The following is a 24,966-nucleotide window of genomic DNA, read 5'->3' as shown; positions in this document are numbered from 1 at the left end:
GAGCGCGCTGCCCATCCCCTCTCCCAGACATTATCCCCTCCGTACCTCTCTGCGGCGAGGCTGGAGATGCGCTCCGACTGCAGGGCAGACAGGGAAGAGTGCGAGAGCTCGGGGGGGTACCGTACCCCCGAGAGGTGCAGGTGCATGGCCGAGGGGTGCAGCGGTGGCAGCGAGCCCGGTGCTGGCAGCGGGTAGAAGGGGGACCGCAGCGCTGACAGGCAGTACGACTCGTCCATCCTGGGGAGACAGGGATGCTCAGAGGGATGTATCACACGGGGTGAGGAAGAAACCCCCCAATTCCCTCCCATCGAGCTGGATGGGGGCTGCCTTGTGCTGGCAGATGGGTCTGGAGAGCCCCAAGATGCCCTTATGTGCAGCCCAACCATCCTTCCTTACTACCATCCTTCCTTAGTACCTTCCCAGCCCCATTCCCTGGTGATGCCCACCTGAAGGCAGGGTGCGGGAAGGGGTGATGTGTCAGGTAGCTGGGGTGGTAGTAAGCAGCAGCAGCAGCAGGGTCCAGGCCGAGGGGCGGCAGGGAGGACATGCGGAGATCCTCGGCGGTGTGGTATGGACGGAAGCTGCGCAGGTAATCCTCGGTGACCGCGCTCGGAGGCACCACGTGGTGGACCGGCCGCTGCAGGCTAGTGGGGAGCAAGGACATGGTCACCATCCCAGCCTGTCCCCTATGCGGGACATCACCCCTTCAGGATGCTCGGGGGGGACCAGAGCTCGCAGGGGACACCTGCATCCTGCAACCCCTTCCCCATCCATTCCTGCCGGACTCACTTGAGAGGCGGGAAGCGGGAGTCCTGGACCACGGAGCTGGGGGGCAGCCCAAAGGAATAGGGTGTCCCCAGGAGGTGGGAGGGGACAGTGGGGCCCCCCGCTTTCTCCTGAGAGAGGGGGGGCTCCGAGATGAGGCGCTCGCGGCCGCTGCTGCTGCTGCTGCCCCGAGACCCTGCTTCTTGCTGGAAGGCAAAGAGAAACACCAAAGCGTTAGGGATGGCAGGGAGCCCACGATGGATGGGGGGGTCCCTGCTTCCTCACCACCCCAAGACCCTTGGTGGGTGCCCAGTGTGCCCGCAGGGTCCCAACTGGCACCAGTACCTGCAGGAGGATGCATCCGCTGGAGCATCCTCCTGCACCCAAGGTGTCCAAGGGTAGGCTGGAAGGGCATGAGGGTCTGGGCGGTTTATACTGGGGGGGCACCAGGAGAGAGGATGCTGAAGCTGGGTCAGTGCTGATGGGTTATGTATTAGTTATCTGTGTAAGGATACAGACACAGCCCATGGAAATCCAACAGGCCTTTGATAACAGCCATAAAACAGAGGTCAGCCCAGCATCCTCCTATCAGCATCCCACAGGGCCTCATCCACCTTCCATCAGCTCCCCATCCCAGCACTGGGATGAAGCTCCCTCCCTCCCAGCACCCACATCGGCTACGGATGGACCCCATGGCAAGCTGGGGGGACCCTTTAGGGTGCCAAGAAACCCCACAGGGTCTGGCAGCTAGGGGGGTGACCTCCAGCAACGCAAGGCTGGGTTTAAAAGTGATCATTTTCCATTGCATCTTCTCCGTTTAGCAGCTATAGGAGCAAGAAGACAGCAGACCCTGGCATCCCTTATCACCATGCATCCATTCCCCATCCAGTCCCGGTCCCGGTTACATGTCCCCGGCTGTTGGGGACAGTCCCAAGGTCACCACAGCCTGCACAAAGGGTGTTGTCATTCCCCCCCCCCTCTCCCCGCGCCGTCCCCACCACCTCTGCTGCCTGCATTAAGGCTTATTGTGCGTGCCAGGCTCTGCTCTAATTACCTCCCTGTCTCGGGGCGTCACGCTGCGAGCGAGGCACTGCCAGACAATAACCCACGCTCGGTTAACCCCCGTGCTGCGGGGTCACAGCGGAGGGGGTGACACGGGGAGGGGACATGGTGATGGGGAGCAGCCCGACACACCCCCCCCCCCCCAACCCCAAGCATCCAGGGATCACGGTTCCATTTGCTTCCCCTCGCTCCTGCCCTCGGCGTTTCTCATCCCCTCCCATCGCCTCTCTGCTTTGTGGTTTAATTAGTCTTTCCAAGTGGCATAATCCCCCCGGGAATCTGCTTGTAGCGTGTGGAGGAGAGGAGAACCACTAACGATGCTTCTTAATTAGCCACTCTCCTCCCCCCCCCCCTCCTTCTTCCTCACACTCCTTCCCTCCGGATGGCAGCCTGGGGATGATGGAGAAGGGACAAAACGGGGAGCAGGGGGGGGCAGCCCCATGGCAATGTGGATCCTGGCGCTTTGGACCGCGGTTGGCACAATCATCCCACATCCTCCATCCTTTGGGGGGATCACGCACTCCCCAAACGCATCCATCCATACCTGTCTTCCCTCGCTCCTCCAGACCCCATTGACCGTCTTTGTGGGCGCGATGGTGACAACGGGTGGCGTGCTGGGCACGCTGTGCCCCCCCGGGGGCACGATGATGGGGCCCATGGGGCCACGTTTGGGCGTGCTGGCGGGGGAGCTGTGGTTGGTGGCTGGTGAGGAGACGGGCGATGACTCGCTGCTTATTGAGGATCCTGGAATTGAATCAAAAATTAACATAAGTGGGGGGGGGGAAAGGCAGCCGTTATCCAACTAAAACCACCCTCCCGACGAGCTGAAGCCATTCCTGGTGGGATGCGCCGCTGCAGGGATCAGGGACAAGGCATAGGGATGCATATAGTGCGGTCAGCATCCTTCCAAGTTGGACCGCCACACTCCCATCCCCAGGGATCCCTGTCCGAAGGGATCCCTAAATCCTAAGGGATTTAGCACAGTCCCTGCAGTGCTAAAAGGCTTTGCCCCACACGATGGGACAGGCACCCTCAGCTCCCATGTAACAGGGACTGTAAAGCCCAACATGGGTGCAGGAAGCCCTGCCTGCGCTGCTCGCCTTGGCACGAGCAGCACCGATGCGATGCCAACCCCGGGCAGCCGTATCTTTTCCAGCCGAACCCACAGATTCCTTAATCCGTCTGTGAAAGTTGCCGTGTGTTTCCGTGCCAGGGCACTCGGAGGCGCTGGGATGAAGGAAGGAGTCACTCCCCATAACCCTTGGGCAAAGCTTTGGCTTTATTTGCATAATACATCTGTATTTTAAATTATAAACCACCCCGGGGATGCTGGCCGTATTTCCAAGGGAAAACATAAAAATGGAATTAAAGCGGAGAGCAGAGCTGGAGCAGGAATACAAATTCAATGTGAATTAGGGCATAGGCACATGGGCTGGTCCTAAAAGCCAGATGAGCAGTGTCAGGGGCTCCTACCCCCCAAACCCTGCTCCCATCAGCTGGAATCTGGGCTAAGGGAAGCTTTCCCACATGCTGGAAGGGACCAGCTATTGGTCACCGAGGGGTGATCTGTGGATACCAGAGGATGCCAGCCAAGAGGTGAGGATGCTTCACACTGCAGCGCTGAGTCTAGCACTGAGAGGGGCCTTGTCTACCCGAAGTGTGCAAGCTGGCTCCTTGCCCTTCAAGCGTGCAAGTCTTTGCCCAAGGAAGCTGTGGATGCTCCATCCCTGGCCAGGTTGGACACATGGGCTTGGAGCAACCTGCTCTAGTGGAAAGTGTCCCTGCCCATGGCAGGGGGTTGGAACAGGATGAGCTTTAAGGTCCTTTCTACCCCATAAGATGATGAGTGAGCTCCCCTCAGCATGCAAGGCAACTCCTTGTATAAGCTAACAACCCATCTCCATCCCCATCCAAAAGCCCCACGCTCTCCTCACCACACTCACCCCCAGCACCAGCATAACGCTGGGATGCGGCAAGGCCGGGAATGTCGCAGGGAAGCACATCATCCCCATGCATTGGGAAGGATGCTCGGCGGAGCAGCGAGGCCAAGCAGAGCAGCACGCTGCCATCCGTCCTGTCCCATTAATTATTGCCGAGTCGCTCCGAATCGCTTTCATTTCAAGAGCAGCGAGACTCGGGGCAAGAGAAAGGCTGCCCGTGACAAAGGAGGCCGCCGATACGGATTTGACACCCACTGAAGTCTATCTTGTCAGCGCAAGGCCAACAACAATTAGCAGCCTAATCCCCTCTGAGCTGGGAAGCCATTACTCACCACGCGATAGCGTTAACAATCAATACCATTACAATGAGCCCGGCAATTAATGAAGCTAAAGTCTTACTTCAGAACCTTAATTCTCGCTGTGTGGCTTTAAACGGGAGGGTTTGTGATCGTTATAATTAACTGGTGGTATTCAGCCAGGAGTTAGTCAATGAAACTAATCTGGATTGGAGATGACAAGAGGCACAGTGTGATGGTGTCACCTTTGTTTTCTGACCTCCCGCTTTCCGCTCGGCGATAGCAGATTAGCAGCCCAGGCTGACAGGCAAATGTAATTAACAGCTGAGACCCTGAAGGAGGAGAGCAGGGGGAAAGAAAGGAAGGAGGGAGGGAATAAAACCCACCCTGCTGACAGCCTGGGGTAGGATGAGAGGCAGGAGCCCCCTGCCAGGCGATGGCTTCAGTGGCTTTGCTGGGATGGAATCGGTTGGGATGAGCCCCTGCAGCTGGAGATGCTCCGTGGGAGCAGGACATCCCTACAGATGTCCCATAAGCCCAATAAAGCCAGTAGAAAAGCTGGATGGATCCATTTGGCATCACCCCATCAGCTGCACCTGCCACAGCGGAGCATCTCCCATTGTGGGAAGGGAAGTGGGGTGAGGATGTGGGGGCAAAGCAATGCATTTCCTGGGGCTAAAAAACACGGCGTGGAAAGAAACACCCTTCCCGACATGCACCCACACTCATGCCTATTAAAAACCCACTTTGGGCACCCAGATGGGCAAGTCGTTATGAGAAAACCCAAAGGGAACGCAGCTGCTTCCCTTCAGCACCATGAAATCCATGCCAAATCCATGCTGATGTCCCTTCAGATGGGCTGAACAGAGCAGAAGGGACAGGAGCTGTGGGGTTGGGGGGAGGGAAAGGCAAAATAAATCCCCTAACCACACCTGACCACCCCAAAGAAAGCAGATGGGCTCTGGAGGAGGCAGCCGGGATGCTCCCTGCCAGGATGGAGCATCACCAAGACCGGGTCCCATTGGCATCACAGGGACCCGGCATCCCCATGGGGAGCAGCCTATGCCAGAGGCTTTGGGTTCTGGCTGTGCTGGGACATTTCAATCTGATGGGGGGCTGTGAGGACGGTCCTGGAGATGGTGTTTGCAATAAGGGGTCTCCCTAAAAGTACCTTGCAAAGGGTTGGGCATCCTCCCCATGTGCCAAAGTGGTGGGCAACGACCCAACAGGGAGCACCCACCAATGGCAACACCAGGGATAAGTACCATTTCATTGCAAACTGATGATGCCCGGAGTCTCCTTGTGAAACACTTGGCACTCTGGGGACAGGCTGCCTCCTACTATGCATGTGGGATAGCCCTGGCAATTCCCATAGGACACACTTCCTGCGGCAGCATGGACCTCGGGGTCAGCAGCATCTGACATCGTGAACTGCACCCCACATCCAAGCAGGGTGGATACGTGATGGAGGACACGGCAACCAGGCCATCACCGTGTGACAAAGGCTGGGGACCTCCTGGGGGTGCCCAAATTTGCTGTTTAGCTGGGAAATTCACCTGGGAAAGGAACAGGTTTGAGGAGCCGCTGGATAAAACATCATTGAAGTGAAGCATAGCAAGAGAGAGCAGACAGATCCCCCCATGCCATGCTCTCCCAGGCCTTCTCCCAGGGTATAACAAGTGACACAGCATTTGGATTACTTCGAATTGAGTATCTTAACTGCTCCCTCGAGACGCGACGCTGGGGAAAGGCATTAGCTTGGGAAATGGGGGGGGAAATGCCACCCCGGGTGGCAGCGGCGATGCTCAGCATCCCCCCCATCCCCATCCCCATCCTCATCCCCTACCTCTGGGCTCCTCGGCTTGCTTGGCGAGCTTGCGGAGCGCGGCGGCGAAGCTGGAGGAAGGTGCTGCCTGGACGGACAAAGTGCTGCTGGCTGCAGGGCTGCCATTGGGAACGATGGAGCCGTTGAGAGGCGATGGGGTGAGCGGGCTGACGGTGGCGGTGGTGCGGGTGGCGGTGGACAGCATTCCTAAGGACGGCGACTTCGGCTCATGGCTCATGCCTGCGGGCAGGAGCAGCGCGTGTTAGATGGGGATACAGGGACGGGAGCGGGGAGAGCGGATCCCAAACCCCCTTGGAAGGAGGAACAATGAGCAGGATAAGCAACACCTTCCATTTGGTTTACCACCTCATGCAACGGGTGGGATTTGAGCAGGCAGGCGCAAGCACTGCTTATGGGGCAGCAGTTTATCTAATGAAGAGAGTGTGCCTATGGAAAACAAGGTGATGTGGGGGTCAGGAGCTGCCACCAGCGTCCCACAGCCCCACCAATCCCACAGGATGTGCTGCTCCCAGGAAACAGCACAGGGGGGCTCAGCAGAGCCCCATGGGAAGGGAGAAGGTGTTTTGGGGGGACACGGGGATGTCAGCATCCTGATGGAGGTGATGGGGAAAGGGGTAGGTAGCCCCCTGACTTGCACGGTGCTGCCAAAACCCGAAGTATCGCAGCTGCACTCCTAATTGCCACCATTGCACCCCCAAATCCTTGCCACTGCATCTTCACGTCTCCAATACTGCATCCCTGAGTCCCCAGCACTGCACCCCCAAATCCCCACCACTGCACCCCCAAGTCCTCACCACTGCACCCTCAAATCCCCAATATCATCCCCCTATCCCCATCGCCGCAATCCCAAATCCCCACCACTGCACCTTCAACCCCCACTGTGTCACCTTCAAATCCCCACCCGCACACCCTCAACCCCCTCATATTATACGCATGGTCCCCCCCACTTCATCCCCAAGCCCCCAGCACTGCACCTTCGAATCATCACCACTGCAGCCCCATTGCACCCCCAAATCCCCACCACTGCACCCCAGCAAAACCCCCACCACGGCACTGCCAGGCTCCCCATCAATTCACCTTCAAATACTCACCGTGGCACCCCCAAGTCCCCATCGGCGCAAGGGTGCTATAGGGCACAGTAGCCCCTAAGGGTGAGGGTGCGGGTGCTGCTGAAGGGGGGGGTGCCCCCCCAGCTGTCACAACCGGCTGCTCCAGGGCTCTCCACCTCCCAAAACAGCAACTGCTGATGTCAGGGCCCTTAAAATAGGCTTCCAAACGAGCAGCTTCATTAACACCAGCCTAAAATTAGCCTTGCTCCCAGGTGGGAAGGAGAGAGGAGGGGGGTGCCAAGGGGCAGCACCCCACACCCCCAGCTCTCAATGGGGATGAAGGCAATGGAGGAGACCCCGGAGCATCCCATGGCAGAGGGTTGGCCGTGCAGAGCAGCGGGGGGGCCAGGAGTGCCACTCAGCGTTGATTAATCTTTGCCCCCCGGCCCCAGGAGAGGCGGCCGGCGCGGCGGCGCGCGCTCCCCTCTGCCCTCATTATACAAGCATTTATTAACTCCGGTGCTCTCAGCCATTGACTGCCGCCTTGTCGACACGCTCGGCTCATGTAAATTCATTACCAGAACAGCTGGGGAAGCCAACGCGCCACGCTGACGGCCTTGGAACCGGCACACCCCACCACCACCACCACCACCAACAGCCCCGAGCGGTGCATTGGCATGGGGACCCCCATATCAGTGAGTGGGTGTCCTCTGGAGAGTGGGATACTGGGATCTGCATGCAGCGCCGTGTGCCTATGTGATGTCCCAGGGGGATGCAGCCGCCCAAGCGCTGTCCTGCATCCCTTGGGTACAGCCCTGTCTCCCAATGGCACAGCCCTGTATCCCCTTAACGCAGCCCCGCATTCCCATGGCACTGTCCTGCATCCTTTGGGCACAGCCCTGCACCCCCTTTGCACAGCCCTGCATCTCCTTGACACTGCCACACATCCCCTGGGCACTGCCCTGCATCCCCTTACCACTGCCCTGAATCCCCTGGGCACTGCTCTGTATCCCCTTAGCACAGCCTTGCATCCTCATGGTACTGCCCTGTAACCCCTTCACACAACCATGCATCCCTATGGCACTGCCCTGTATCCCCACGGCACAGCCCCACATCCCCATAGAATAGCCCTGTATCCCCATGGCACAGTCCCACATCCCCATGGCACTGCCCTGTATCCTCTTAATATAAGCCCCACGGCACAGCCCTGCATCCCCTTAACACAGTGCCATCCCCATGGCGCTGCCCCACACCCGCAGGGCACTGCCCTGTATCCCCATAGGACACTGCCCCATATCCCCCAGCTTCTCCTCAGCCACTAACTCCACTGTAACCCCCCCCCAAACCCCAACCCAAGGCTGGACCCGCTCTGCTAAGCAGCCGGTGGGGATTATCACGCTCGCACACGCTCACCGGGGCACGAGGGCTGGCGGCACAGCGTCACCCGTGTGATGCTCAGCTGATCTCCGCAGCCCCAAACGCCTCCCAACTAACTCATGATCCCGCTGGGATTTGCCAGGCGAGCACAGGGCAAGCTCCAAGCCAGCAGCTCACTGGAAACCATGCAGGGAAATCATATCCCTCCCCTTCCTTTCCCCGGGCCTGGCTCGCTTAACGTGAGCTCTGCCGCTGCCCCAGCCGCGCTCCAAACCAGTTCTGCTGCTCCTGCCCCATGATAAAATCAGTGCCTCCGCCCTGGCTGGGGCCCGAGCAGCGCCGCTCACCCGCCTTGCCCCCGCAGAGGTGGCGTCCGTCTGTCCGGGCGTCCCTGTGCTGCTCCATGGGAGAGCTTTCCATGGGGGAAACTGAGGCACGAGCATCCGCGTAGGGATGGGGATGTGGGACCACGTTGTGTGCGTCCATCCATCCATCCATTCATCCCTCCCTCCCTCCGGCATGCTGTCACCGGTGTGGCACGGGTGCCACTCACCTCTGCGGGTGCCGCTGTCCCTGTGGTAGCTGGGGACGCGGTGCCACCCCACAGCGAGGTGGGGCTTCTTCCCTCTCCTGTCCCTCCCTGGCTGCTTCTCCCAACAGGCAGATCCATGCGGAAAAACAGGTCAAGTCCGGAGCCAGCGGATGCCTCACCAGGGCGGGGAGAGGAACCCTGAAGTGGGGCCCTATGGAGGTGCAGGGAGAGGGGCTGGCACCCCCCCCACATTCCTGCCCTTGGGCATTGCTTGCTGCCTTCACCCCTGCACGCAGGCAGCTGCCTGTACATCCACCACCAAGCCAAGGCAGGACGCTGCAGGGCGCCTGGGTCCCCCAGGGAGGCCATAGGGAAGGTTGGGGACGGGGGACCAGGCAATGTGCCACCATGTCCTTGTCCCCTTCCCTGTCCCTCCCGTGGCATGTGCCAGGGCAGGGAGTGTCTGGCATTCCCGGTGCACGCTGGCTGCCTGCCCGCAGGAGCAGGCAGGTCCCTGCCTGGCAGTAAGAGGAGAAGGGGACAGCGATGCCATCAACTGTGTCCCCTTCACGCTTCCTTAAGCCACCCCGCATCCTGGCACCCCTTCCTGCGGTACCATGGGGTTGGCATCCCTGACAGCACAGAACCCCAAGCCCCTGGCTGCTGATGGTGGGGGGGATGTCCCTGTCCTCCGGTACCCGAGCACCCGCCGTCCCCCCGCATCCCCGGCGCAGGGCTGGGAGCTGGGAACGTGCCATCTCCTCTCCATCTGCTCCTGATGATGCTGGCGGGTTTCTTGGCAGCGGGTGCCTCCTCCGGCAGCGAGAGCAGAACCAGTCTGGCTGCCTGGTGGGGATGGAGACAAATAAGACCCGCCGGCAGCCCTGCACTGGGGCAGGGATGGGCTCCCAGCACCCCAAAACCCTGGGATCCTTCCCCTCGGTACCGCTGCCTTTCCTGCATCCCCATTCCCACTGCAGGCAGCTGCTGGGAAATGCAGGTCTAGCACCTTGGTTTCAGCATCCTCTCCCCCCTAGCACCTTGAAAGGCCCCTAATGAGCATGAAGTGCCCTTCAGAGCAGATTGCCATTGAACTCAACCTGCACCAGCTGCCCGCTTTAAAAGCAGCTATTTTGAGCTCCCGGGCTCCCGAGCACTGGAACTAATAATTTATTACCAAATACGATCAGGCAGCAGCTCCAGCCCCTGGCAAATGGAGCGGAAAAAAACCCAGCGCGGCAGGAGGCCGAGGGGAGAAAGGGGGAGATGAGCATCCTGCATCCCTCCCCGGGACAGACCTGCACCCATCACACAGGACCTCAACTCAGACAGAGCCCACTTGGCCAACCCCTTGGCAAAGCTCCTCCAGGCTCACTCTGGATGGGGCCCTAAGGAATTAGGGGTGACGCTCCGCGCCATGAGGTTCCCTCCTGTCTCAGCGCCTCGGCTCCCACTCTGCAGCCGGATCCAGCTGCACGCTCCAAGCGGGAACAGCTGCTTTGCATGGATTTTCAATGCTAATGGCCTCACATTGTGGAGCCCCCCCCCACACTCCTCTCTCCCTTGTGCTGCCTGAATGCAGCAGGCAGGGCCTGGTGTGCGGGCAAGGAGGGAGGGCAGGAGGCCAAGGGCAGCGTGTGCCCATCGTCCCCCTGCCATGCCCTGTGTCACCCCACTGAGAGGCAGCAGGCAGGGGACAGGCATTGGGGACCACCGGTGATGCCACCCCTCATTAGAACAGCTCTACCTACAACACACTTCATTAATTAATTAATCGATCAATGGGAGCCTGCGCTCCTGCCCTCCCTCCCCATCGCCCGGCACGCAGTCAGCACGAAGGGAGGTGGTCAGGATTGGTAATCCCAAGAGGGATGGAGAGATGCCAGCACAGCCTATGCCCACTCTTAGGCTCCTCAAAGCAAAGCCCAGGACCCATCCCATGAGCACTGCCCACCTTGGCTGGCTCCCCAGCACCCTCAGAGGGATCCGGATGGGTCCCCCCAGGGTGAGGAACACCTTGTGGTGCAGGGATGGGATTTGGGGTCCCCAAAGAGCCTGGCACTGAGCGCCAAGTGCGCGGCGCTATTAGCCGGCTGGGTCTCCATCGATTGCTCCTCCATGGACCATTGATCTGGCAAATGACAACAAGCAAACTAATAAGAGCTCGTTTGGAGGGTCCAGCGCCGTGGAGGGGCTGGGGCCAGCACGATGGGAGATTATTTCTCTCCCTTCCTTGCCTACCTTTACCCAGCACAACCAGCCCTGGGTGCTGTTTAAGCCCATAGGAAATGAGGCCAGTAAAAGATTTGCTTCAAAGCAACTTTATTCCCCATTTCTGCCCTGACAGAGTGAGCTGGGGGCTTCCAATATAAAGTACCTGTGCCCAATGGATGCTACTGGCCCCCAAACCCCATTCTGCAGCATCCAGGTTGGGATGGCAGCTCTTAGCTCCTGATGCCCAATACAGATGCCAGCCATCTCTTGATCCCTTACCCCTGCTTTGGGAGAAGAAGGGTACAACCCCTACACCTTCTCTTTGCATGAGCTGGGGGCTTAATGGTTACATTGGGTGCATGTATGGGTGCCAGGCATCACACAGATGGGCACTGCATGGTGCTGTAGGGCACCGCATGGTGCTGTGGGGCGCTGTCATGCCCTGCACGGTGCTGCCAGGCATTGTTTGGTGCCACTAGGCATCGCACGGTGCTGCCAGGCATTACATGGTGCTGCCAGGCACCGCACAGTGCCGCCAGGCATCCAACGGTGCCACTGGGAATTGTGTGGGACAGGACTTGGCACCGCGCGGTGCCGTTGGGTAACGCACCGTGGGTCAGAGCCAGGCAGCGCCCGGTGCTGCCAACCCTCGCACGGTGTTACCGGGCACCGCGCAGGCAGTGCCCGGTGCAGTGGGGCTGCCCTGACATCCACGTCCCTTGTCCCCACGCCGCGGGCAGCGCAGGCTTTGCCGTCAGCAGCGCATTGTTCTCGGCGCGAGGAGCCCTTGCCCAGCAGATGGCAGGTATAACAAAGCAGCTTGCTGCGGCCAAGCCAATTATTTATCTAATTATGATTTACCACTTAACCACATGATCTTTCTGCAGAGTTGTAGGCAATTAAAACCAGGGTGATTATGTGGATTATGCAAATCGGCTGGAGCCGGGCGAATAGAATTGGGAGATTAGAGCTTCACGCAGGCTGGAGCTTGCACGGGGCAGGTCCTGGCGGGGCAGGGGGGCTGCAGGCAGGGTCAGCAGGGGCCAGGGTGATGCCTTTGAGGTGCTGCAGGCAAAGCCAAGGGGGTCCGTAGCCAAAAGCTGCCCCCACATCATCCTGCAGGGGATGAAAGCATCTGGTGACTCGCACCAGCACCAAGGATTGCCCAATGCTGCACCCCAAAAAGGGGGTGGCGGGGTTACACAACGCAGCCCCCCATCCCTCGCTCCATCCACAGGCAGCTAACGAAGGGCTCCAGGGGCAACGGGTATTACTAACAGGTATTAATAGCGAGTATTAATAACACCACCTGGCAGATTAGTCTGCCTGCCCGGCCTGATATGAGGTTTATACATGGCACAAACTCCGGAAATACATAAGTATTAATGGTAATACCTCGTGTCCTAGCAAAGGTCATGGGCAATCTCCATCAATCCCACTGTGCCGCCGGCAAAGACGGGGGTCCGGGCGGGAATGGGGGTCCCCGCCGTGCTCCCGGGATGCCCGCACATGCACTGTGGTTTATGACTGTGCAGATGGCCCCGCGCAGGCCAGAGGGAAGGTTTTACCTTGGGATAAGAAATTAATACTGGCAAACGGGAAATGTACTCCATGTATTTTCATTTTCCTAATACCACTGCCATCTGCTAGCAATCCATACCCCATGTCACCTGTGTTTGGTTACAAGATGCTGCAGAGGTGTTGGTGAGACCTTGGTGTGCTCATCACCTAAGATCTCTGGGTCCCATTGCAGTGTCTATGGGGACAAACCAGGGTCCCACCACTGCCTTGCTTCATGCTTTTTGTGCCCATGAAATGACCACCAGAGAGGAAGGTCTGAAGCAGGAGCGATGCCCATGGAGATAGGAGCCACACCGATGGGACAGATCTGGCACATTCTTCATCATGGGGGAACATCAACCAAAGCCCAGGTCGAGGGGTTCGGCACCATGCAGGGATTTAGGGTGATTAGCAGCAGTGATCCCACATGCTGATGCTGAGGAGGCTGGTCAGTGGCCCCCGTGCACGCAGCATCTTCCCTTTCCGCCTACAGTAATCCTCAGCCTTTCGAGCAAATTATTAAAATTCACTTATATTTAATCTGCCTGCTGGAATTAATTGAATTTTTACGCTTGGTAAATGTCAGTGGGTGCACGCTGCCTCCCAACGGGGACCCGGCTGCAGGTGCAATGGGCGCACCCCTGGGCTTTTACGCCTCTATGGGGACAAAACCCATCATGGGACATGGGACAGGGTGCCCACAGCACCCACAGCTCCTGTTGGGAATGGGTGCTGGGATGAATGGGCGCCAGCATCCTCCCAGCTCTGTGAAGGATGCTCAGTGGCACACGGATGTGGCCCCCAAACCTGCCTCCCTCCACTGGGCGTACATTAAACGCTACCCAAATCCCTTTGGATTCCTATGGCAAGTCCCGGTGGTGCCTTGATGGCTTTGGAGGGGACATGGGGAGCCGCTTGCTCCCCACCCCACAGCCTTGGTGGAGAGTGCCAGCACCCCACATGCTGCTGGCGGGAGCCTTCCTCCCCTCCCCATCATCCTCATCGAAAATTGCCGAAGTAAGTGCCTAATTTGCCCGCTGGGAAAGCCAAGGGAAAAGAGCCTCTATTTTGCCATAATAAGCCCTCCAGACAAAGGCGGGATGAGCCATTCAGTGGTGGGAAGGGGGAAGGGTCCGGCCCCATTCCCGAGCGGTGCTGGTGGCTTGCAGGAAGGGAGAGATTCCCTCCTGCTTTGGGGGAGTCAGTGCTGGGACACACACACAGCATCCTGGCATCATCCTCAACCCATGGGATCTCCTGGATAGGCCCTGGGATGCGCAGCATCACCAGGACACTCCTGCTCTGTTCCCGATACCCAACTCCTACATGGGCTCACTCCGTATTCCATGGGGACACTCTCCCCAACCACTTTTAGCATGGAGATGGAGAAGTTCATGGTTGTCACAAGCCACGGGGGACCCTGGGCCCAGCAGACAACTTCCAAACTTGACTGGCGCTTGCCCCCCTCCACCGCCCGCCCGGGATTATCATAAATTAAGACGTAATTACTCCATGGAAATTTACAGCACAAAGCTGTGGCGCTAACAAGTGTGTTTGGCGGCACCGGGGGAGACATACAAAGCGCTATTGTCTGGCGGGCGCCAAAAAATCTGCTCTGCCCCCAAAAAAACCGCAGCATATCCCGCGGATATGGGATGGGGATGGGGATGGGGATGGACCGGCTCCATCGCAGCTGCCCGAGCGCCGCAGCGAGCCACGTGCGTGCCCCATGAGTGTGGGGATGGAGAGGGACACGGTGGCCCAAGAGGAGGGTCTCATCCTGCAGGGATGGTGGGTGAAGGCTCAATGGCACAACGGGTGCCCTCCTGCCCCAGGGTGCCAGCTCCCACCAGCTGATGACAAAGACAAGGTCTCCTTTATCCCCATGGGGCCGACCAGACACCCATGGGTGCTTCACCCACCAAAACCCCTTTCACCAACTTCAGCACGCACGGAGTTAAATGTGAATTCCCTAGGGATATGGGAAGGAGGGGAAAACACATATGGGGGGAGGGAAACCATTGCTGTCGTGCGCATGTGTCCCCCCCGGGTGCCACCACGCTCCCCCAGCTGCCGCCTGCATTAAAAAATCATAATCAACGTGGATAAAACAACCCCCAACAACACAGCGCGAAAAAATCCAGGCGGCTAAAACAAACCCAGCAATAAAGGAGCCGGGGATCCTCGCAAAGCTGGCTGTGCAATTAAGCAGTTTTCTGCTGTACGCCGATAATCACCTAATTATACTATTAATGACAGTTCAACCTGCTCGGAAATAAAAGGACATTCTTCCATAACAGGGTGCCAGCTGTTTGTTACAGATGTCAAACATCTTTAAAGCATTTTCATTAAAAGAAGTGAGGGAGGGGGGGAAGAGGAAGATTGGTGATGCAGGAACGCAGCCACTTTCCCCCCCTAAATCCCCTTATAGGGGTGGGTTGGGGTGTCACACACCCCCCCCTCTTTTTAATGCTGATGAAATAATCTATCCAGGGGGGTGTTGTGGTGGGGGAACATGCTTCCCATCGATGTTAGGTGCAATAAATACCCTGCGTTGGCTCGCGGCAAGAGGCGGTTGCGTTTAATTAAGCACAGGGAAATAAAGTTAATAATAAAAGGGGGGGGGTGTGTGTATATATGCACCCCATTGCCAGGCTTGGGGCAGGGCTGGCCCCATTCCCCCCTTTATAGCCACCGGCGGTGCCCGCGCACGTGCCACGGTGCCGTGCCAAGGAGGAGCGTCCCCAGCAGGTGCCATGAGCCCGTGCCAAGGATAGGGAAAGGGGGGGACACAAGGAAGCACCTGCTCTCCCCTTTGCCACCAAGCAAAGCCCCGGGGTGGGTTTGGAGGTGAGCGATGCAGCAGCATCCCGGGGACCACCGGGTACGGGATGGGGGATGCAGGGGATGACTGTGGTACCCTGCGTGCGTCACGGGCCAAACTCACACCGGGGTAATTACACCTCTCCTGCTCTGCCCCGGCACGGAGGGCCTGGGGGGCAGCCGGGCGCCCCCCCGCAGTGGGGTGATGCTGGTGCTGGGGTTACGCACCCCCCCGGCTTTACACCCTGTCCTTACAGCTACAGGCCAACCTGCCTTTAAAACCGTTGGGAACCGGGCTTAGCTCAGGAATAAAGAGATTACAGGATGGGGGGGGAGGAAAAGAGGAAGAAAAAAGGGGTGTTTGGGAATAATTCACCCCCCTTCAAGCTGTGTGGCTACTGATGTCCCGGGTACCTGGCGTGAGCAGGATGGATACAGGCAGGCATTTTGGGGTGCCCACCCACCCGCTTGGAGATGGGGGGCTCCAACGAAGCCCCCTCCCCATGGCAGGACCCTCAGTCCTGTCCCCCTGGCACTCACTGACGGGGCTGGCACCGGCCCCCACTCACCAGACGGGACCCAGTGGGGAGAAACCATCTGGGAAGCGTCACCCCAAGCCCCCGATCCCAGGGTGATACTCCCGGACCCCCCCCTCACGCCCCGCTGGCATGAAGCCCTCGCCTGCCACCCCTCTTCCCCTGGCTCCCCGCTTCCCTCCCCTCCTCAAACCATCGTGGGGAAGCTGGAAAGTGGTTGACATGGTTGCCATGGTGACCGAATTTAGGACTGGCAAGAGGAGGAGGAGGATGGTGGGGTGGGAAAGGAAGGAAAAAGCAGGAGGGCTTCCCAGCACCCCGACACTCCGGACCCCTCTGGCATCACCCGGCACCCTCCTTTAGCACCCCATAAGCATCACCCTCCACCACACATGGGGTGAGGATGAGGAAGGGCAAAACCCCAGCACGCAGCAATGTGGGGGGCTGCCAAGGAGGGGGTTCAGCCCCCAGCACCCCAAACCCAGCCCGGGGGTGCCTGTCCGCTTGCAGTGGTGCCAAAAGCGGCCGGTGACTCACGGCTGCGCCCGCGGCACCCGCCGGGCAGGTGTTTACGCGGCATCACCAGCTCCTCCATCTGCTTTGATCCAGGGGCTAAATATTACCGGCCCCGGCGTAAAAATAGGAACCATTTGGGAAGCTCCTGAGTCAGCAGCATCTGCCACCCTCCCGCCACACCAAGGCACACAGGGCCCCCGTCAGACCCCATGGGGGATGTGACAGGGAGCCCCAAGGTCCCTCCAGCACCCGGGGGATGCTGGTGAATTGGGGACACCCACAGGGAGAGAAGGGACCCCAAAAGGCTGTGTGCCAGGCTCTCCCGGGACGCTGTGTGTCCCCAAAGGATGCTGCTGTCCCCGAGGGACACTGGCACTGGACACAGGGTGACAACTGCACCCATGTATCTCAAGGCAAGCCGACCTCAGCACAGTTGCCATATGTACTGGCAGGGAATGGGGTCCCCTCCCTGGCCCCCCGTTCTCAGCAATGCTCGATGCTGGGTCACCACTGTGCCTGGTGTCCCCTTGCAGCTGGCTGAACTGTGCTGTCTATCTCCAGCCCCATGACCTGTGGGGCAGAGGGGACAGACCAGAAGCATCAGTGACCAGATGGATGCAATGGACAGGACCATCGGTGACCAGAGGGTAGAAGGGACAGGAGCATCAGTGACCAGAGGGATACAGGGGACAGGAACATCAGTGACCGGAAGGACACAGGGGACAGAACACTGGTGGCCAAAGGGATGCAGGGGGCAGGAGCATCAGTGACCAGAGGGACACAGGGGACAGGAGCATCGGTGACCAGAGAGATGCAGGGGACAGAACACTGGTGACCAAAGGGATGCAGGGGACAGGAGCATCGGTGACCAGAGGGATGCAGGGGACAGGAACATCAGTGACCAGAGAGATACAGGGGACAGGAGCATCAGTGACCAGAGGAACACAGGGGACAGGAGCATCGGTGACCAAAGGGATGCAGGGGACAGGAGCATCAGTGACCAGAGGGACTCAGGGAACACTGAGGAGCCGGATGCATCCCGTGCCAGCAGAGCCGGGCGATCAAGCCACTGAGCAGAGGACTGAGTGACACGGTGCATGCCCAGGCAGTCCCTGAGGCGGTGACAGTCCCCAGCAGGACTCGAGCCGCTGAGTCACTGCCACCGAGCCCTCGGCAGGGGGAAGGTTCACGTCTCCATCTGCTCCCACCCGACCTGGCCCACCAGCATCTCCCAACGCTGCCACCGGCGGCTTCTCCACTTGCCAGCACCTCCAGCATAATTTCCCCCTAATTGCTTTAAATCTCGCAGCCTGACACTTCCATGCTCCTCTCCGTCTCGCTTTTTCTCCTCCAGCTTTTTTGATTTCCCCTCCGAGCTAGCTGTAAAGCCAAGAGCCAGCCGGAGCAGGGTTTTCCAGGGCACAGGAATTAGTGCATTAGCAACAAAGCCAGAAGTTTCACGCAACAGGAGCCGCCGCCAGGAACCCCCGCTCGATCGGAGCGTGCTAAATATGGAATTTAAGAGGGAAAAGAAAAAACCCCAACCCCAACCCATCTCCCTGCACCTGCAGCCTATGGATGGGGACGGCGCCAAAGCCAAGCAGGCATTGCCCAGGCAATGCTGGGGACCAGCAAGGAGGGGAAGGGGATGGTGTTTGTGGCAGGGGATGGGGAGCGGGACCCCCGCGGATGGCAGGGAGGAGGGCGCAGGGTCGGAGCGCGCCGGGTGCGAGCAGGATGCTGTGGATAAGGAGGTCACCCACATCCCCACCACGGCACAGCCCTGCAGGGGATGAACGCCGGCATCCTTCCCATAGGCAAAGGACACCCCAAGTTGAACCCCGGCGCCCCTCCGCCGCCCTTCCCGGCTCGCCTTCGCATGCTCTGGCGCAGGCGCGCTCGGGCAGAGCCGCTCGTTCCTCCAACAACTGCCACATGCAAAAGCCATTTCCTGAAACAAACAACCATCCGCGGGGGAACCGACGTGCGGGGACACGGACTCCCCAAGAAAGGGGGCCCCCCCACCACCAGCACCCTGCACCCCGAGACCACAGCCTGAGCCTGCCCCCCGCAAGAGCACCCCGAGCTCGCAGCCTGACCCCACAGCCCATGAGGGTGCACCCCGAGTGTGAACTGAACCCCAAGGGTGAACCCTGTGGCTCACAGCACCAGTGTGCACTGCAAGTGTGCACCCCAACATGCACCCTGAGTCTGCACCCCAAGAGCACCCCGAGCTCGTACCTTGAGCTTGCACCCAAAGCTCATACACTGAGCACACGTCCAAAGCGTGCACCTCAAGTGTGTACCCCGGAACAGGCACCCCGAGCGTGCACCCCCATACAGGCACCCTGAGCACGCCCCCCCCCCCCCCCCGAGCGCGCACCCCAGACACCGATGCTCTCAGAATACCTCAAAACCGCCCTTTCCGGGGGGGTCCCCCTCTCTCAGGGGCCGGTGCTGCTGGCTGGGGAGGCACAGCAAACTTTGGTGCCCCAAGTCCCCGCGCCCCAGAAGCAGTGGGGCTGCAAGTGGGGACCCCGCACCCCAAAACACAGCGCAGCCGGTATAAGTCCCCATCCCTCCTCAGCAAGAACCACCCCTCCCGGCTCCTTTGGGAGGGGAGAAACCCCCAGGGTGAGGGAGCGGCAGCAGGAGAAGAGGGGGGGATCCGAGCACCCCAAAACCCCGCAAAGCCTTGCCGGGGCTGCCTGCTCCCCGCTCTTAAAGCTCGCCGGACCGCAACACCCCTATTAGGTGCTGGGAGAAAGTAACTTCACCCCCAAATCACCCTCGGCTGCCGCTGGCGGTGGGGGTGACAAAGGGGTGTCCCCAACCTGTGGGGGGGGACACCGGGAGGGGAGGGAAGAGGGACCGGCAGCAGCATCGCTCAGTGCCTTACCTGGTAAGTAATAGAGAGGTGGTTTCAACCCAAACATGATTTATGTTACAGTTCCATTGCGGCCAGGGGAAAAAAAAAAATTAAAAATAAAACTAAAACAGACCCAAGAGGATGTGTCAGGAAGAGAAAAAAAAGGGGGAAAAAAAAAAAAAAAAAAGGAAAAAAATTAAAAAATAACCCAAAAATTAGCACCAAACCACACGGAGGGGGTTGGAAAAATAAACCAGAGGCGAAAAAATACGGTGGAGCGGGGAGGGAGGAGGAGGAGGAGGAGGAGGAGGAGGTGGGGAAGGAGGAGGAGGAGGAGCGGGGGGGGAATCAAGTGCGCGGGGGGGAGGAGGAAAAATAGGAATTGAAATAGCAGCGAGCGCAGGGCGCCGGCGGAGGGGTGGCGGTGGCGGCGGTGGTGGCTGTCACCCGCGGGGCCAGGGCAGCAGCCTGGCTGCCATAGCGCGGCGCCTTGCGGGCTCGTCCTGCCGCTTGAGCCCCGACCCGCACCGCGCTACGAGGAGGAAGAGGAGGCGGTGCGGGAACGCACCCCCTTAAGCTGGACGTTGCGGTGGGGTTCGCTGCCCTCCCCGGAGAAGGGGTGCGGGTCTGTCCCATAAAGCCCGGTCTCCCCCGCGGGCTGCGCTAAGGCGGGCGGGCGGGGAAGGAGGCGGACGTGCCCCTCGATCAATTTTCATGCAATAATCATTGTCGGTAAATTGGAAATCTGGCTCCTTGACAGCAGATTTGTCTCCCCTAATGAAGGGGAGCGGGCAGCAGAGCGGCAGGCAGCTGCTCGCACCAGCACCCTCCTCCCCGCACCACGCCGCCCCGCTTCCCATGGGATTCAACCTTCCATCATTCCCCCCCCCCCCCCCCCCAACACACACACGGTGTTTTCGGGGCGGCGAGCCCCGGGGTGCCGCGCCAGGCGGGGACGGGAGGGCAGGAGAAGCCGCCTTCCCCCTCAAACCCCGCTCCTCCTCCTCGCCTACAGGCAGAATCATCTCTATTTTTCCCTTCTTCCCCCCTCCCTCCCCTCCTTCCTCCCCGGTCTTTTCCAGGATGCTGTTTTCAAACAGCTGCCAATGGGAGGTGAGGGAAAGGGAAAGGGGGGGGGAGGAGGAATAAAATGAGAATAAAATAAAAATAGACAAAAAATCAAGCCCCCCCACTCGCTTCAGGAGCAAAATTAGGAAATAAAACAATAAATAACCCAACTTTCCTGCCTGCCGGGAGCTGCTCGCTGCTTCACAAAACGCAGGCTGCCTGCCCCAGCCCCTGCATGGGGGACACCACCCCCCACCCCCCCTCCCATCTTGCACCCCCAAATCCCCCCTGCCCGGCCCTACTCGCCCGGCGGGGGCTGCAATCAGCCTCCCGATAGGATCTCCCCCATTCCCTCTCCACTGATGCATTAGCAGATCCGGGAAGACATGCTTGCAGGCAAATAGGGCTAATAAATGCTATTACGGGGGAGAGCGAGGGAGGCTGGAGATCCTGGCTGCACCATAGTAACGAGGGCCCGGCTTAATTTGCTTTAAGCAAACGATCAGCCAAGGCGGGGTGGAAAAGGAGGGTGAAGGGGGGGTGGGAGTGTTGCTCACTCCAGGCACGCATGGGCGCGCTTGCATGGGCGCACGCTTGCACGGCTGCGCGCCTATGGGCACGAGCGTGTCAGGGTGCATGTGTGCTGCCCCCCCTTCCTCTGTGTGTGTGAGTGTGTGTCCCCCATCTCCGTCCCTTCTCTTCCCAAACTGCCGTCTGCTTTTAACACCAAAGTTCACGAAGGCGACGTGTGATATCTCGCCCCTGCAAGAGAAGCCACATCCTGTATGATAATGACCAGCCCTTCAAACAGCTTAAAGACACAGCCCATTCCCAGGCCCACGCTGCCTGCTCCTCACCGTGGGGCCAAGGAGGGTTATGGGGGGGGTCTTGGTGTCACCACCAAACACATCCGGAGCCGTGGTGGGGAGGTTGGGTATGGTGGTCGCTGCAAATGAGCTTGAGGGTCTTGGCAAAAGCTGCTCTGGATGCAAGAGCGCACTTACGCACGCCTGCATGTGCGTGCATTCACATGTATGCGTGTGTGCATGCATGCAAGTTCATGCGAGTTCATGCATACACGCATGCATGCATGCACTCGCACATACATGTGTGCGTGCACACATGTGCACGCACACATGTGCACACACGCACCCTTTCAACCAAGCTCCCCAGGAACCCATTTGGCAAAGACGGAGCCGGTGAGAAACTGCACCCTCCTCTTCCCCCCATTAAATATTGCTTTTCTAATTCCAGGTCGGGGGATTATTATCATGTCTTTTCCTCCTTCCTAACCTACATCTGTCAAGATCGGCGCTGGGAGTATTTCTGGCCTGTCCCCTGAGTCATCATCGCTCGCATCCCGCTCCCTCCAGGGCAGCTCCCCTGCGCCACTGTGCTCCCAGTGCAGAGTGCCGGGTGCTGCTCCCCCCCTTCCCTGGCCAAAGTACCCCCACACATCAGGAATGGTGCATTAGGAAATGTCACTGATGGGGTGACACAGCTCTGGGTGCTCCAAAACGCACCCATAGTGAGGGGTGCAAGCGGGACCCTGCACTAGAAAGGCGCTGGGGTCACCCAATTCCATCACCTCACCATCCCGCTTGCAGCCCCCATGGTTTTATAGGGGTTGGATTTGCTGGATTGGGGGGGGGGGACACCCCTCTTCTGCTCCCCCCTTCCCCCTCCATAGCATGAGCCGTAAAAATTAATTTGCAAACATGTCATTACACAATAGCTGTACAGGCAATAAACCTGTAATTACAGGCGGCTGGGGGAGCGGGCAGGCAGGGAGGGGAAGGGAGGGCAGGCAGGGAGGGCAGGCAGGGCTGCCAGCTCCGGCTTTGGGGTTTTGCCTTCCCCCCCCCCCCCACCCCGCTTTGCTCCCTTTGTTCATTATGCAAACGAGAATTGCTTCACTCCTGGAAGTTGGGCTCCACTTCAAAGGGGCTCGCTTGCCTGCGCTCCCCACCCTTGCCAAGGACGCCTTTTGCCAAGCAAACCCAGCACCCCACACCGGGACCCACCGTTGGGATGGAGAAACCGAGGCACAGCGGTCGGGCAGCCCCCATTGGGAAACCAACCCTTTGCGACATCGGCCCCAACCGAATTATCCGCCGTCCCTTCTCCTCCTCCTCCTCCTCCTCCTCCTCGGTTGTCCCCGCTCGTTGCGCGCACACACCCCAGCAGCAAGCGTCATGCCCTGCCTCAGTTTACCCACTTACCACGCTGCGGGCAGGGAGAGCCGGGACGCAGGGCAGCGGCGCAGACACCCGCCCGGCCACCCAGCAGCCGGCTCTGCCTCGCCCCTCGTTAGCGGGAGAGCTTGACGAGCCTGACCCACTTCCCCGAGCGCCGGGAGGATTAATTGGTTCCTTGCTCGCGCGAAGCCGCCGGGAGCTGGGGCAGGTGCCAGGCGGGATTAGCAAAGCATGAGAGCACAGCTCGTGGGGCCGGACGGGCAAGCACACAGACAGCCCTGCCCATGCCGGCCAAGCGAGCCGGGGAACGCGGGTACAGGGCGCTCCAGGCCATAACTGACCCCAAGCCAACCTCCTTGGGATTGGGGATGCTCAACGTCCGTGGGGGTATCCACACAGAAGGGGATGCAGCCATGTGGTACCCGCAATGGGATGCGCATCCCCAAGCAAGCCCGCTCTAGGGAAACTAAGGCATGGTTCCATCGGGCTTCCGCCGCACCCTGAAAGCATCCACCGTTGGGGATGCACAATCAAGAAGAGGAGCGAGCGGCTGCCTCTTGCTGTAAATAAGCGGCTCAGCGATGATTTCCTGCTCTTGTTGACCTTTGACTATGCAGAATAAAGACATAAATCCATATTTTAAACCCATCTGAGCGCCAGCCAGGCCCACAAAGCCATTTACAGCCTGCGATTTGGACGGGGCAGTGAGCAGGAAAGCGATGGTTTCTCGAGGTGACATTCCCCAGGAGGGAAATGAAGTGTTTTATTCGCAGATATATAGGGCACGGTCGTTCCTCCGCTTCCCCTTCCCTCCGCCCTCGGCTCATAAATAAAACATACGGCCGCGTAACCGGCTAATTACGGGAGGATGGCAAAGCCCCGCCGGTCGCTGGGAAAAGAAATCAGCTTTTTAATCAGCCCACTTTCCTCCCCATCTAACTTAAGGAGAAACGGGCATTTCGGGTGCCGGGACGGAGCCGAGACTCTCCGGTGGCTTGTAGGCACCCTGTGGGGTTGTGCACCCTGCTCCCTCGAGGCAGGTTTGGATGGCAGGGGTTCAATCTCCTGCTATATATATATATATATTTTTTTTCCCTTGTCTTTCCTCCCTGGCTGGGAAAAGGATGTCTTTGAAAAGTCTAATTGTTCCTTACACATTAGATACATTAATGAGGTCTCTGATCAAGCGGCTGGCGCTCTGGCAAGGAGGCTTCAAGTAGCAATTTTCCATTTGTGTTTCAAATTTTAATGAATGTTCCTGTCTCTCTGGCTGCGATGCACGGTGATAATCCGCACGGCTCGGGTCAGCGCCGGAGCAGGGGCTGCCGCTCGGGAGGGCTTGTACAAGGGTTTGATTTCTTTGGGGAATAGTTCATACAAAAAATGGTAATGGCAGAAGACAGTCTTCCTTCCCCCTCGGCTGCCAGAGCCCGAGAGCTACAAATCAGAGGGTTATTATTTCTTTCCGATGTCCCTAAAGTATCCTATATCTTTAGCGGGAGAGTAAAGTTCAGCCCCGATAAGATTGCGGCGCAGGGTGAGACACGCTTTGCCTTTCCTCCTGACTCTTCCCCTCCTCTCCTTTCCCTTTCCTTCTCCATCTCCATCCCTGGTGTCCCCACGGCCACCAGCCCACCCCAGGGCCACCCGCAGGCTCATCCCACCCCATCCAAGGGCCGGATCCGGAACCCACCCCGCCAGGACAAGATTTTTATAACCTTGTTTTGGCATGCCTGCCATTAACTTAATTTAACATCCATATTGCCGCTACTTAATTAAATAGATGAACTCATTTTACATTTGCAAGTCTTAATTCATCCTGAACAAAATTGGCCGTGTTTCGTTCTTTCTACGCTACCAGCTCCCCGGAACAAATGACTGCCTTTTGTAGTTAACTGCTAGTACAGGTTAAAAGCTAATTAGCAGCCCGGGTTGGGTGTTAACTTCCTTATTTATCACCCGGCGCCACTCGGGGCTGGCACTTCCTTGTCCATGCGTGGGCCCCGTTTCTGCAGGGGTGGTGCCTGTGCTCCTCAGGCAACGGTGCTGCATGTGTGCGTGATGCATGGGGCTCGGCGCATGGTGCGCGATGCGCGGTCCACGGTGGATGGTGCTCAGTGCATCACGCACCCGCAGCACCCAGCAGGGTAAGCTTAGCAGCGCCCAAGCATCACCCAAGCACCCCTCCAACCTCGCCGTGCTGCCCAGCACAACATTCCTATAGATATTTAGGGAAAGGCCCCCCTAAAGCAAGCACCATCCTGGCTTCTCAAGCATGGTTCCGGTGCTCCCACCCAGTCCACTCATGCCAACCA

The 24,966-nt window shown here is 58.9% G+C and overlaps 1 protein-coding gene across 4 annotated transcripts in view; it reads right to left on the bottom strand.

Moving 5' to 3' along the window:
* GSE1 (Gse1 coiled-coil protein) overlaps nucleotides 1–24,966 on the bottom strand; it is a 101,139-nt gene that overhangs the window by 12,157 nt on the left and 64,016 nt on the right. For 3 of the 4 annotated variants that reach the window (XM_030470483.1, XM_030470482.1, XM_030470485.1), the window contains exons 3-7: nucleotides 5,910–6,128; nucleotides 2,372–2,571; nucleotides 790–971; nucleotides 447–644; nucleotides 46–237 (exon numbers count right to left, since the gene is read on the bottom strand). In XM_030470483.1, the coding sequence (XP_030326343.1) occupies nucleotides 46–237; nucleotides 447–644; nucleotides 790–971; nucleotides 2,372–2,571; nucleotides 5,910–6,128 (991 nt within the window). Of the gene's footprint in view, nucleotides 1–45; nucleotides 238–446; nucleotides 645–789; nucleotides 972–2,371; nucleotides 2,572–5,909; nucleotides 6,129–19,415; nucleotides 19,711–24,966 lie in introns of those variants that run through there. The other variant, XM_030470484.2, reaches the window with a different exon arrangement.

The sequence above is a fragment of the Strigops habroptila genome, chromosome Z (assembly GCF_004027225.2).
Source record: "Strigops habroptila isolate Jane chromosome Z, bStrHab1.2.pri, whole genome shotgun sequence".
NCBI classification, from domain to species: Eukaryota; Metazoa; Chordata; class Aves; order Psittaciformes; family Psittacidae; genus Strigops; species Strigops habroptila.
Note: the sequence above shows the minus strand (reverse complement) of the source record. Positions and strands in the feature narration are given on the sequence as shown.